This window comes from Ambystoma mexicanum, chromosome 7q, assembly GCF_040938575.1.
Source record: "Ambystoma mexicanum isolate Mex_15411 chromosome 7q, UKY_AmexF1_1, whole genome shotgun sequence".
Taxonomy (NCBI): Eukaryota; Metazoa; Chordata; class Amphibia; order Caudata; family Ambystomatidae; genus Ambystoma; species Ambystoma mexicanum.
Window position 1 is genome coordinate 678,472,523 of NC_090941.1, and position 15,178 is coordinate 678,487,700.

The 15,178-nt window shown below is 45.6% G+C and overlaps 1 protein-coding gene across 1 annotated transcript in view; it reads right to left on the minus strand.

Annotated features, from left to right (window-relative positions):
- Positions 1 to 1,196: 1,196 nt before the first annotated feature.
- Positions 1,197 to 15,178, minus strand: part of SHISA2 (shisa family member 2) — a 51,775-nt gene continuing 37,793 nt past the window's right edge. Inside the window, exon 2 of the mRNA XM_069640795.1 lies at positions 1,197 to 5,679. Coding sequence (XP_069496896.1) covers positions 5,126 to 5,679 — 554 coding nt within the window. The 3' untranslated portion in view covers positions 1,197 to 5,125. The remainder of the gene's footprint in view (positions 5,680 to 15,178) is intronic.

The window sequence follows — 15,178 nt, forward strand, 5'->3', positions numbered from 1 at the left end:
TTGCAAGCATCCATGCTTTCTAGCTCAGTAGGTGGAGGGATGAAGGAGGAGAATATCGCAGGTCATTGTGGTATCTGAAAAGGTTGCCCTCTTTTCTAGGGCAATTGTTGTTCTATTGGTCATTTCTTCAAACCAACAGAAGCAGGTAGGAGATGGGGCCTGTGTATCTCCTGCTGTGGCACAGTGGCAGGGAGTTCAGAACCAAAGTGAAAACAGTGCTTCTCAGGGATCCAGGTAACATTTTGGAGTGTGGGGTATTTTACTCCCTATTTTTAGAGGTAAAGTGATATTTGAGGGATCAAAAATGTAATTTACGTTCCCAATGGGGTATTTTTAGGTGATAAATGATATATTGATACCCTACAAAATATACACTTTGTAATCAATCCTACTTTGCGCCCAATAATTCATGCAAATGAAAAAAATGTTTTTAAATGTTCACGTAAGGTCAGAGAGTAATATGTATTATCCCTTCTTCCGCCGGGCGCAGTGCTCTGCTAGCACTGCTAATCCGTACACATTCACGGGACTGTTTGTGTGGAAGTAGGGGGGGGCGGGCTTGTTTGTGACCACCGTTTCTTATTTTTTGATAGGAGTATTTTTGTCCCCTGTTTTCTTTTGTAGGGAGTATTTGCCTATTACAGGGGTTCCATGTGTTAATATCCCCGCAATACTATCACCATACAAACATGTCGCCATATTTTTGCTGCAATATTAAGGCATGGAACCTGCGGGGGACACCCCTGCAACACCTGCATTATTTTTAAAGGAGCAGGGAACACCCCCGCAACCCCTGCACCCAAAAACCCCCAAAATTATCCCCCCCAAAAATATCCCCTATGGCCGTTCTAGACGACCATATATACGGTGATACTTTTGGTGGGGATAATATGTAGTGATACCATTACAGAGCTTGTAGGTAAGCAGGCTGCCAGTGCCGCAGCCCGCAGTGCAAACGTGGTGTTGCAATACACCTACGCAGTTGTGTGCCATTTAACAGAAGTTCATGAATTAATTTCAAATGAGTCCCATTTTCGAATTGCAAAGAATTGTAAAAAGAAAGAGTAGGAAGCAATGTAGAGGGAATTAAAGAGCAAGGGATATATTCTTTTATCGCCCACATTTGTAGAGGTTTGATTTCCTGAATGAAACCTGTTTCGGGTCATGGGCTGCTCATGTTAAAGAAGTAAAACAAATCACACTGTAAAATCTTTATTAAGAATGGAGAATGTTGTCTTCGTTATTAAAATACACTTGACCGGAAGTGCCCTTTGAAATAATTAAAACTCTAGGAAATGTTAACGTTTGCTTTACTTATTATACATTACATTTACAAAACGTGTAAAATACCACATTTCTTACAAACCTTTATTTTTACAATTCAAAATACTTTATTCCCCAGATCAGATGTAAAACAATGTCCACATATTTAAATTTAACTTATTTCTCTTTACAAGTAAACATATACAAACTAGTTCTCCTGAATTTCACCAGCCCTACGCAGGAGGTGGCCATGCCCGGCTGGCGCAATAAGGTCAGTGCACCTCGGGAAAGTAAGGGGTACCTTGCCCTGGATCTGACTCAGAAGCACACATGTTCCTGCAGAACGAGAGCATGTTCCTGTGCTGAGGGCCTGGTGTGAGGGCTGGAGGCCGGGCGACTTCAAATGCACAAATGCTGAGGGTGGTGTGGGGAGCGATAGGGCACTGGGAAGAGGACTTTCCACTGGTGCCAGGCACATTTCTACCCACATTTGAAGTGTAAAGGGGACATTGGCACCGACTAACAGTGCAAAACCGATGCCCACTTGTCAGGCATCAGTGGAAAATTGCTCGGCACCAGTAGAAAATTGCCCAGCACAGGGGAAAACGCATCAGGCATTGTAGGAAAATTGCCCAGCACTGTGGAAAACGCACCTGGCATTGTTGGAAAATTGCCCAGCACTGGGGAAAACACACTTGGCATGGTTGGAAAAATGCTCAGCACTGGGGAAAACGCGCCTGATATTGTTGGAAAATTGGCCAGCACTGGGGAAAATGCACCTGGCATTGTTGGAAAATTGCCCAGCTCTGGGGAAAACACACTTGGCATGGTTGGAAAATAGCTCAGCACTGGGGAAGACGTGCCTGGCATTGTTGGAAGATTGCCCAGCACTGGGGAAAACGCATCTGGCATTGTTGGAAAATTGCCCAGCACTGAGGAAAACACGCCTGGCCTTGGAAAAGTTCCCAGCACTGGGGGAAACAAGCCTGGCATTGTTGGAAAATTGCCCAGCACTTGGGAAAACGCACCTGGCATTGTTGGAAAATTGCCCAGCACTGGAGAAAATGTGCTTGGCATTGTTGGAAAATTTCCCAGCACTGGGGAAAACGCGCCTGGCATTGCTGGAAAATTGCCCAGCACTGGGGAAAATGTACCTGGCATTGTTGGAAAATTTTCCAGCACTGGGGAAAATGTGCCTGGCATTGTTGGAAAATTGCCCGTCCCTTGTGCCAGATATGTGATTTTTCCCTGGTGAGTTGTGCACTAATCCTATACACAAAGGTACTAGCATCATGCCCTCTGAGGTGCCTGGACAGTGATTCTTTTTTCTGCCCCATGGATGAAGACCTCTCTAGTTCCTGCATGTATTTTCTAATTTTTCTTGTAAGTATTTACAATTGAATTTGATCTTTTTTTCTGGTAGATCATCCAGTTTATTGATAAATACAAATGCATGTTCAGCATCAGACGCAGAGGCATATAGTTTCCGTGCACAATTGTGTGGTTTTGTTTTCAGAACTCAGGCCTTATTTAACTCTTCACTGATTTTCACCTGGGAGTGGTGTCTCACACCCTTCACCGTTTAAATGTCAGTGCTTTAGTTACTGCATTGTATCCCAGCTCTCCCACCCTTGCATCCTTGCACTATGCTACACATGGAAGTATAAGTGTCACTTTTGGTCCACCGCCCAATCCTAAAATGTAAGCGTTTTCTATTCGCTCACAATGTTTGGTGAATAAGGGAAGGAAAGCACAAGAAGATACAGTGCTTTGCCAAGAATCACGCAGTTTGGTCAATTGGGGAAAGTGCAATCAGAAGTAAGATCTCATACTTCCAGAGCAGGCAAACTTGGTCACTACAAAATGTGCATTGTGACTGGGTAGAGAGAAGAGTTTTGTAATGCATCAATTGTTAGCAAGCACGGAGAGATGAACCTGCCCTGGTAATTACATGTATGCTAGTCTGTATCTTGCAATCTGAGGGTCTGATGGAAACCTGATAATGTGACATGTGAGGGTATAAGACGGTCCACTCCCTGTGCATTGATCATCAGGTCAATGGGTGTGTTAGGCAAAGGGTCAATGTGCTACAGTTATACGTCCAGTCAACAACTCTTGAGCCATTATGCCCTTTGGTAGAGAACCAAGCTTTGGTCATCGAGTTAAGATGGAGCACCTTTCAGCGGAACTCTCAATATGTGGTTTAGGCCATTCCTCTTAATAGAAATAGCCTTGGTTTTCATCTATAACCTTTGGCCGTCACAGATGTTTGCATCAGCGAAGCAATAGTTCCGACAAGAATGAAATCTCCCATCATGAAACGCATTCTCCCCAACCCTCACCCTAAATGAACTCCTAGCGGTGGAATGGAAGGTATCCATCTGAGTCTGAGTAGCATTTGTATCTGGAAGGGTCTCTGTCTCATGGCTGAGAATGTCTGGTAATGCACTGAAAAGGGGGGGGGGGGGTCACATAAACGTAAAGGGCTTAGGCTAGCCGGGTGAGTAGGGGTGCATATTTAGCGTTGGTATGACAACTGGGTGGTGGGCAAAGAAAATGCAGGATGACATCATTTAGACACTTCTAACAAAAAAAACACACACCGCCTTTATTTTTCTTATTAGAGGCTTCAGAGGTACTCTATTATCTGAGGATAGCCATCATTCCAGCAGAGCTGTGATATGCACATGGATAATCATTCCCCATAGGGGAACACGGCCCAGTCAATTTTCCATCATGCTAACCTTAGCAGTTCCTCACTCCATGTTTGCCTGCATTGGCATTGCTATCCTGATGTTACATGCTATTCATATCCTAATCACAAAGAGAGACTATACAATCAATTTGATTGGTCTGCCCCAGCCAATACTTTTGGCGTTTATAGAGGCAACCACTTCAGGGCATGAGGAGGAAAGATACTGCCAATGCAGGTGTTTTGGGCAGAAACCCCAGCATGTGATTATTATCATGCCCAGGCAAATTACAGCACATCCATCCCCTAATATGAACCTCTCTGCTTGATCCAATGGAGCTCCTCTTCTCCCTCCTCCTAATGGATACAGGTGCGAAATTGTTATTTATTTTTTCAAACAAGCCCACTCAGAGTACAGAAACATTGCAACCTGTTTACAAAAATACAAACATGAAAAGGGCATATGGCTTCACTTTAATCAACAATGTGTAAAAAATAATCACAGAACTCCTGGTGGAAAGGAAATCGGTGTCAGCTCATGGCGGCATTCTTTCTTCAGCTTTCTTATGATTGTCTGCAATATTGAACAGATCTGGGGATTTATGATATGAAAAGATCTGGGGATTTATGATTGTCTGACATATTGAACAGACCTGGGGATTTATGATATTAAAAGATCTGGGGATTTATGATTGTCTGAAATATTGAACAGATCTGGGGATTTATGATTGTCTGAAGTAATAAAGCAGACCTGGGAATTTATGACTGTCTGAAATATGACCTGATATCCTCAGTTATTTACCTAAACATTTTATTCAGTTAATTTACACTAAGAAAACACTTGCACTGACAAGGAAGAAAGACTTCTGCAGTAAATGAAGGCTCCTCGATGGCTGGGCGTTAACAGTCATGTAAAAGGCCTCGCCATCTGCAGCACAGTTAATCCTGTTCTGCTGTAAATCCCACATTGGAATGAAAGCCTATCTTGAAATGTTGATTCAGAAAGTCTACAGACAGTTTTTGGCAACCAAATCCAATGAAAACAAGAAACGCTTAGCAAGCTCCTCCTGACGTGCCAGAAGTCCACTTTCTGCAGTGCGCGAAGCTCCCTCCCAAGGTGTCCTCATAGTGTTCTGCTGCCTTTCAGGGATCAGACACTATCCTATGACTTCATACAGTCACGGGGGGATACTTCATCTGTTCAGGGTTGCTGTGGGGGTAGGGAGACTGCATTTGCCTGTATCCACCTTGCAAACCATCCAGAAATTGTGGCATGGCAGTCATTTGCATTGAGTCATGTGGTACGGCGTAGCCTACAAACTGCGGGTGCAGGTACTGCCCTTGATGTGGCACAAGCTGAGAAGCCTGCTGGCAGTTCATCACGGAGAAATTGGTGGGGATGTTGACATAGACGTTGTTCATGGTCCCCTCTGGCAGGCAGCAGTTGGTTTGGGATCTGGTAGGGGGAGGCCGAGCGGCAGAGTTGGCGCTGGAGCTGGAGCTGGCTGCCGTGCTGGACTGGCGCGAGGAGGACCCGCGGGAGGTACTAGCGCTTTGAATCATGGGAATGGTTTCCATCAGCCGGTTACTTCCAGGGGCGCGGCTCTGCTGAGGCTCCTGCTTAGGGCGCAGACATCGGCAGCAGCAAACAGCCACGAGGGAGCCCAAGATGATGAAAGCGACGAATACGGATCCAACGATAAGGAAGGGCACATAGATGGGCACTGTGGGAAAGAGACATAGATTAATGAAGTGCCCATGTATTCAGATTCATTCATTCTGAGAACAATTCTAAAGATGTGGCATTTATCATTTGTAAGTTTCCAAATATCTATTAAATAAAAATAGAGATAGCAATGTCAATTCATATAGCATCATGGTTGGCAGCTTCACAGAGTTCTTTTAAGCATTACAGTACTTGACAGAAGATTACAAAATCTCATACAGCCCAAAACATGTGTTTTTCATTTTGTTAAGAACCCAGAAACAAGACAGGCAGGAAAGAGACAAACAAAGACCTATGTACCATGCTCCCCTTCCCGTACACATATGCAGCCATTCATTGAACTTCTAACACAGCCTACTACTAAAGTTAGAGTTATTAAAACGTTAGTTTAGGTTTTCTGATAGTGCTAAAAGCCACACCTAGGACCAACCGTAGGCATAGGCGACCTGGACGGCCGCCCAGGGCGACACATCACAGTGGGCAATTCGAGCTGCATCATTTTCCAGTGCATTCTGTGCATTCAATACAAAGTGTGAGTTGGTCCCTCCTCTAGCCTCTATGGCACTGTGAGTTGGTCCCCCCTCTAGCCTCTATGCCACGAGCAGGGAGGCCAGTGAGTCTGATGAGGCTCCAAGAGCGGCTCTCTTTTTCTGCGTGGCCTCCAATTCATGAGTTTACTTTTTAAATGCTGTACGGCCCTCTGGCCAGCCGGGGAGAGGGAGGAGCAGCATTTTTCACCCCATAAATGTGTTGCAATGGAGTGAAGATAAAGTGCATACAGGTGTCCGAAGCCATGTCATCTGTGAGCAGGCTTTTTCAGGAGTGGTCTCCTTTTCCAATGTAAGCTGTACGTCGTCACCTGCATTGAGATCTGGAGTACCCATTATTTCATCATGTTTGTCAACATCAGAAATCTTAATTCACAGCTTTTTCTTTCCTTGCATTTGACATTTCACTTTGTTCCATGCCATGAATGCAGTTCTACTGTTTCAGTACACATATTTTACTGCATTGCCTTTTTAAGATATGCATTGTCTTTTGCGGCCATTCCACCTCTAAATGGGAGCCATGCTTGTGTTACCTAACATGTTTCTATGATGACCTTTTATATGTTGTCTGGTTCACCTATGAGCCACAGTTCTTTTGCAGAAGATTAAAACAAATGACAGGCTACATCCTTTGGTGATTGGGAAAATAGCCGCAGGAAGAGTCTAAACAACACAACAAAGAGAGATGTATGTGTTGCAAACTGTCCGAGGTGACATGCACTGCTGCCCGATGCACAGTATGTCTGTAGGTGGGGGCGTGGCGAGTTTGCTTTATAAACTGGGCTGATTTAGTTATTATCAACTAAAAACCCCTAATTGAATGAGGGGAAAATATAGATGCAGAAATGTAGAGATGTAGCTAAAAGTACATCTCAATTGATGACGGAGCTTGGTGAGGCATCCCTGCTGTGAACTGTTTCCCTCACAAACCCATGTGTTGGCGTTCACATGCCTGCACTACAACCAGACTTTCTTTCGCTGGCAGTAGATATGCTCTTTCGACCAGACTTTCTCTGGCAGCAAATATGCTCTTTCAGTATCAGTTAGATTGTGTGACTTGCATATGGAACTTTTTTCCTTTCTGAATATGGCCTTCCCATGCTACGCAAAGTTTTTTTTTACTTCTACACATCTCTCCTTGTATGATTCAATTTACCGGTCAAAGCGCTCTACCAGGCGGTTGGTTGTATCCCGGTGTTAATTCCCCAGGGATACCGCCAACGCAATAAGCGTTACCGCTACTCGGTCTGGCACAATTTGAAGTAGTAGCAGAGCTGTAATTCCCCATTCCACATTGGGTTCGTTGAACCAAATGGGGGTTTCATGGGGCTATTAGCATCACCACAATTTGTGCCGCGCTAATAGCGCCCAAAACGAGCAGTAAGTGGAGATTTTTACCTCCAGCAAAAAGCTAAACGTGGCAGTAATAGCGTGATGAGGCCCAAAACATAAGGTGCTGCCGTTTCTGGGTGGGACTTAATGTGCCTTAACTCAGGCACGGTTTATGCGCTTTGAGACTACTACTGTGGTCAGCTGACGCGATACAAAAAAACTGAATGATAATATCTTACTTTTTATTGCAGCTGATCTTGACAAGCCCTTTAAGTGCTGTCATGTTTAACTGAGCTCCCAGTGTTGCTGCTTGAAGCCTAGGAATACATTGGTGCACAATACACTCAGCCAACACTAGTGTACCTCATGCACCCGAACAGCCCCTTATGTGCCCTTTGCGAATTCAGTAACTTGCAGGTTTCATATAATTGGGAACTTGAGAAAAATGCATCCTGCACTCTGTTATCCCAATCAGATGACAGCTCTGCCGGGTGCGTGTGTACTCTGCCTTACCCATAGTAGAGGACCTATGGGTGCCCGAGACATAAACCTATCAATGAAAACTAGTGTCTGAAATATCATGTGCCAAACTAGTTCTCTTGAGTTCTCGTTCTCTCTCTCTCTCTCTCTCTCTTCCCCCCTCTCTCTCTCTCTCTCTTCCTCCTCCTCCTCCTCCTCCTCCTCCTCCCCCCCACCCCCTTTCGTGGTACATCGTCAGGTACACATTAGCTAGAAACAGCCCAGTAAAAAAACAGCAACTGTTACAGTGGCACCCCCTGAGGTGGGGGCCGGATAGGTATTTCGAGTCAAACATTGTCAATGTGTGTGTCCTGCAGGCCTGTCCTAATCACACTGAGCGTACTGACGGGTGTGATGGAGATTGTGGATTGGGTCTGTAAGTGCTGCTGTGTTTCCGACCGACCCAGTAAGGGACCAGAGTACCAGTCTGTCTAAAAATGTTTTTCTATTTTTTGTTAATTATTCATGTTTATGCATACTGTAACCAATATATAGGTTCTTCAGCACTACTAACCAATTAGGGGCCAGGGCGCAAAATTAAGCATTGCCTTGGTGCTCACTGAAGAAATAGATCATTGCTTTTAATCGGAGCGAAATGGCATGTGTTCTCTGCAAAAGAAGTTATGAAAAAGGAAAATATTTAATTGCATTCACATTGCAAATATCCCTTTTTTAAAATATGTGCATTTCTAATGATCACTTCCAGCATACGCTGTAATCATAATACAAATGCAAATGTTAGACATGTCTTACTGAGCCAAGCACAGGAGCAAAACCTAGGATAACCGTATACATTATTTTCTGGCTGAAGGTTCTCATTCCAAGATGGACAGTCTAGTAGAGTCCTACTGTACTCTTTCGAATTTTTCCCTATGAGAATGGGGTAGGTGACAAATAGAACTTACAGGGTTTCCTGGCTGCTGGGCATAAAATCCAAGAGCATTTTGGGAACATTAGAATGCCCACAGATGTTTATATTCCATCAATATATCAGTGATACAATATTTGTATGCTTGAAGCACTAAGAACATAACACACACAATGGGCTCATTTCATTTTCTATAACTCTCACCCTGATATTAAAGTGTTTGTAACCATGATCCAGCAATTCTCTCAATGGTGATTTGTTACGTAGGTAAAGCTTTGGTCTCTCACATGAGAGCAGTTTGCACTTCACAGTCTTTGATCTTGCAGGCAGGGCCGACTTAGCCTTTCGTCCATCAGAGGTTGATGGGTTAATGGTCAAGTAGCATAAAAAACGCCTGTTTCTTGAGGGCTTAGAAGCGGGAGAATTCGGGACTGCGGCGCTCCGTATGAACACACTGTTACTCATTCACAAAGCCTCCAGGTTTGGATGTGAGGATACAATGGTTCCAAGAGCTGTCCTTCTATCAGGCTCCAGAGATGCCCGCTTTTCCTCTCCAAGCAGGCTCGGGCTGGCCTATCGGGTAATAGGCCCATTGCCGAACCAAAAACGCAAAATCCTGCTGTGGACCCATTTCTTGGGTCAAAGTGGGCCACTTTTATGGCCAATGTGGGCCAGTTTGATGACTTCACTATGTGGCTAATAGTTTTGACCAGTTTTGCTGAATAGATATTCTTTAAAATGCACAATTTGCATCACATTTTATCAACAACAAAAAAAAACTGCCCCTTGGGTACTATTCAAACAGTGTCACCAAAGGAATGCGTTTTCATTTGCACCTGTGGGCCACTTTTTCCTTGGTGCCCGAGACAAGTTTATGGCTCAGTCCGACCCTGTCTCTAAGGTACTGTTCCTCTGCCATGTGAGGAGAATCTCCGAAGTTTAGAAGAGGAGAGGTTGGGTCTTAGGATAAGGATGCCCGTGTGCGTCAGATATGCGCGTGCCCAGTTACCAATGCCAACGCATGCTTGGAGAAGGAAATACATGGCATTGCTCAAGCCCTTTCAAAGCGTATTGAACTTTCTGTAGGTGTACACAGGCTTTGCCAGTGGGGGACTTGTACAAACAGAGGAGCTACAAAGCAGCTAATCCTTTATTTACAATTGGATTCCAAGAGACGAAAAAGAACATCAGTTCAAAAAACGTTGCTTTGCAGAGACAAGGACCACGCAGCACAAGCATTCATCCACAAAGGGGGAAACCATCGTGCAAGCATCATGGCGGACAACCGGTAAAACGCCACCAGATCAGGAAAGTGCAGCAGGCCGCCGCCAGGCGTGTATGGGCAACGGCTGTGCTTTCAATACACTCCCATCCAGAGCAGTGATGGCTGTCTTTGCTGCCTGGCACGAGGCGTTGTTTCTAAACGATCGCGGCTCGTGGGGGGGAAAGCTGGGTCAGAGACAGCATAGCTGCTTGACAGCCCCCAGGCACCTGCAAAGCCTACACCGATCCCAGTTAGGGCCATGCGGGGAGTGCAATGTCATTCTGGGAATGGAGAAACGATAAGCCACTGGACAGAGGTGGCCAGTTGGCCAAGGATTGTGGCTTGTCATTGCCTCCTAACCAGGGCACATTCCGTAGAAGCCAAAGGTTTGCAAGTGCAATACGGTCCAAACTGAGTGCTTTCTTTATCATAGTATGGGCCTCAATCCAAACGTTCCCGTATCCTGGTAGTAGAGCCGCCAGGATACCAGCATTTGGTACTTACCTTTACCGGCACTCGGTCCGGTGGCATTGCCGCTGGATTACAGTTGCCGGAGTGATGGTGTAAATCCCCATTCATGGAGTCCCATAGGACTCCATGAGGGGATTTTCCATCAATGACGGCTTTTTTGGCTGGTAGGGCGTCTGGCTTACCTCCAGCACTTAGCTGCATGTAACGCAGGTGCCCCACCAGCAAACCCGTAGTCGGATGGTCCAGTGAAGTGCCGGTATCCACAGATACGAACACCTTTTTACCAGAACGCCCGAATCGGAATGAGGCCCAAAGTGCGCACGAGTAAGTAAAGTGGTCTGCATAGCATCCTTCTGCCATGTTCCTGTGGCCTCACGAGATGCATGACAGAATGCAAAGCTGCCCAGCTGCAGGGCTGCTTCTATGGGTAGACTTAAAGCAAAAGTAAAACCCCATTGGAAGCAACATGGAATCACCTGCTTCAGGTCTAACGGCCTTGCCCTGCCGGAAGACGCAGCGGGGCAGGTAAGTAGGCAGAGCTGAGGACCACCTTGCTCCTTAGTTTGACCTGATTTACCTCGACTATAGTACAATGGGGAATGGGAGACTGAAGTAAGGACTTCATTGTTTTGAATGGGGGTTCTAGAGGTAAATAGGATGGAGGAGTGACCGATTACCCTCTAGAACCAACCCGGAAAGGCAGACCTGGATGACCTTTCCATCTCACCCGCCGTCTCTCAAGGAGTCCCCTGGCTGTGACCAGTGCCTGCAGGCTTGCGCGCTGTCACCCGCGTTCTTCTGAATGGATGCTTGCTGTATCCCGCGATATCTTGGCCGACCTGATTGTTTTACCACAAAGACGGACCTGCATTTGGGCATTATAGGAGGCTTCCTGGTCCATCATCACTCACACTTTATAATGCCAGTGCTCTCAGAGAAAAACCGGCGCAGAATTAAATGCCTTCATGCATGGGAGCCGATTTGGGCGCAACATCAATTTTCATACTGAAAGCGCGTGGGTGAACCGCATCATAAAATGAACACCCACGGGAGAGGATCACTCGCAAAGTGGCTCTGGGGAAGACTTGCAGGCTGCTCAACTCTGAGTGCATTCTGAAACTGGTACATTTTCCTGGCACTGATCCTTGGTTCTAGTGCCCAGACCTGATATACCTGCCCAGCTCATGCAACGCAAAAATGATCATGGTGTGAAAAGACATGTGATCAATATAGCTAGACCCCCCCGCCCCCCGAGCAGAGAAGAAGCAAAGGGCCATTACAGGTAATGGAGCCTTGTCACACCGTCTGCTGTCACTACCTGCTATTGCTTTACCAGAGTGGGCCCATCTGCTAGATTCTCTAATTGATGTAGGTTCATCAAATGTCATCATCGATCTGCAGCAATCCTTTACTCTGGGGCTTTCAGGGCGAAGAGCGGAACCTCCCTTTCCCCCCATTAAGGCCTAGGTCAGTAATGTTGACATCAGAGCAGCATCAGCCTGCAAGAACCTTAAGGAAGTTCTTGGACTAACCCTAAGGAAGTTCGTGGACACCGCATGGCTAATCATACCATCGCAGATCAGAAGAGCTAGGTCAATAATGTTGACATCAGAGCAGCATCAGCCTGCAAGAACCTTAAGGAAGTTCCTGGACACCGCATGGCTAATCATGCCATCGCAGATCAGAAGGCCTAAGTCCATAATTCCATACTGTGAACATCAGAGCGGTGCGTGCCATGATTCCGGATCACAGACAACAGATGTTAAAGACCATCAGGTGAGTAGTAAACCTTGCACTGATAATACTGGATTTGGGGAGAACAGAATAGGATTTTCACCTTCCTACGTTATTCCAAAAATAAGACAAACAATCCGACTGATTGGTTTCACATGGGAGTCTGCAGCCTAAGATTCTGAATTGGAATATTGCGGACTACCATAATCAATACCCCGGATAGACCCAAATCACTTGAGTGGCAGAACAGTGCTCTCTCTCTCTCAGGGCTGGGCGAATCCCTGATTGGGGTGCGCCATGCGGCCTATGTTCTTACTATTGTACCTGACCCTGTCCACAGTGTTCTCCTCCATGTCCATGGTCTTAGAAAGTGTGGCCAGGCTCACCATCGGACAACCACATTGTAATGATGTTGCATGTGATATGAATTTACTGACATATGTATTGACTGATGGACTCGTAGAAAGCAAATGGCTCTGTGCAACAGGTGCAAGAACTTACTGAGCTATCTTACTGTATCCTTAAAGCCTCGAAGGGTGTTCAACAATGGTTTGCTGCATGTTGGTAGGGCAGCATGCGGCCAGTGCCATATTATCCTTGGTCACTGGAGAAACTGAATCATGTGGGTTCTATTGGCATCAAGTACCATCCTCTGCGGAATGAAAACTACGCCTGCGCAGTGATTCTTTAGGCCTGTTGGTTTTTAACCTTAAATAAATAGCAGGATCTATGATCAAGAAATTTACACTACAGCACTTACAGTACAACTGTTTCTAAAATAAAATCATCATAGAGCAAGAACTTGCATGGGTTATACTTCCCAGAGGAGATGTGGCATTCTGGGATATATAATGTGGAACATCTCATTAAAGCAGCCAAAAGTATGATTGCCAGGGCCTAAGCACACCTATGACAGTGCAGCGGAGTAAACACCTTGTGCAAAGGACTGAACCATAAAACAGTTCCTTCATGCAGGGCACTCTTAAATGCAGGGATTTTAGTCAACAGGTTCTGCTCAGAACATTTGCAATGGCTGGATTCAGTAGTGGATCTGTATGTACCACTGTAATCTCCAGGCACTGAAGCAAGAACCTCTGCATGCAGCCAGGCTCGGACTGGCCCATGGCCGGACCAAAAACGCAAAAGGCTGGTGTCTGCACGTTTTTTGGGTCCAAGTGGGCCACTTTTGTGGCCAATGTGGACCAGTTTGATGAGTTATTTTACTATGCGGCTAATAGTTTGGACCAGTGTTGCTGAATAAATATTCTTTAAAGTGTACAATCTGCATCACATTTTATCAAAAACCTCCCCCTCGGGTACTATCGAAACTGTGTCACAAAAGGAAGGAATTCCCATCTGCAACTGTGTGGCACTTTTTCGTTGGTGATCGAGAGAATTGTACGCCCCAGCCCGACCCTGCCTGCAGGCCTTGTGCAGAACCACAATGCTCTGTTCCCCTCTGCAGCGCGGCCATTTTATAAAGCACAAGACACGTCTGAACTCACACTTATTCTGGGTCACAGGGTCTGGGGGCTGTTATCGCCCACTTTCAAAAAGGCTGTGTTATCTGAAGGGATATGTCTGTCTCCAAAGACCCTAATCTTAGCAAGATCTGTTTGCTCAAAACTGCCGCTTCTTTGATAAAATTCATTTGATGGCAAATGTCATATTTCGTTTTTGGCTCACGGGTGTTGCTTTACCGATGCCTATTGGAGCTAAACCACGATAAGTCTGGATTACAGTAAAGAGTCCTGGGGGCGCGGGGGAGTGGAGAAGGGGGCAGGTTTGACAGACCCGTGTTTATTTTGCTCTAAGTTTTTTGTTTGAAGTGTGTGTCTGTTTTTGTGTTAAGTGCCTTCACGATCGTTATCACTAGTAATGGCGTGAGCTTTGTTTGCTGGCCTTTAGTTATGGCACTTGCTTATTTTATTTATTTATTTATGTAAGTGTGCTGTCTAAGAATGGGCTCCAAATGCAGCCAGCAACGTGGGATTGGATCTGCTAATGTGAGCAGTTAACTCGATGCTGTTGGGAGGATTATATCGGTAAACCGTTTAATACTGAAAGGAAAGCACTTGATGAAGAAAGAGTGCAATTATAAAGCCCATCTTACTTGTGGGAACTATGCCAGGCTTCTGGTGACATTATTGGGCATATGCTGTCAACACCTCAGATTGGGGAGCTAACTTTAACATATAGCACGGTCTCCAAATTAAGATTGGATGCACAGGAGCTAAAAGCGGCCCCTGGGTAGCAGGCATTACCTGCAGGTGGGAATTGCCTTCAGTGAACCAGGATTGCATACCTTGCTGCAAATCTAACTTCCATATGCCATGCAAACTGTCGTGTTTTGGCCATTATGTGTGCTCCGCCAGGCTTCAAATGTCCTCTAGAAGTGACCGTTATTATCCTTCAAACATATTCCCTAACATAGAAAGTTAATTTCACACAGAGTGTTTGCATGGCACCAGTTGGCTTGGGGAGTCGAAAGTAAATCCTGGTAACAAGTGTTGGCGTGGAGCCAACTAGGCTCTCCTAGGATGCAAGCAGGAGCCCGACAGTTCCCAGCGCCCTGAAGCTTGGAACCCTGCATATAGTCACTACAGTAAGATTATGGTGGCATTATTGATCCGTAAGAGGCTGCATCTGTCACATGATGGCAGCACCTGCCATGTAATACTTTACAGATGGTGACTTATCAGGCACTCGCCTAGCAACATACCAAAACACAGCCAATGGATTCTACCAATCTGCATTCATC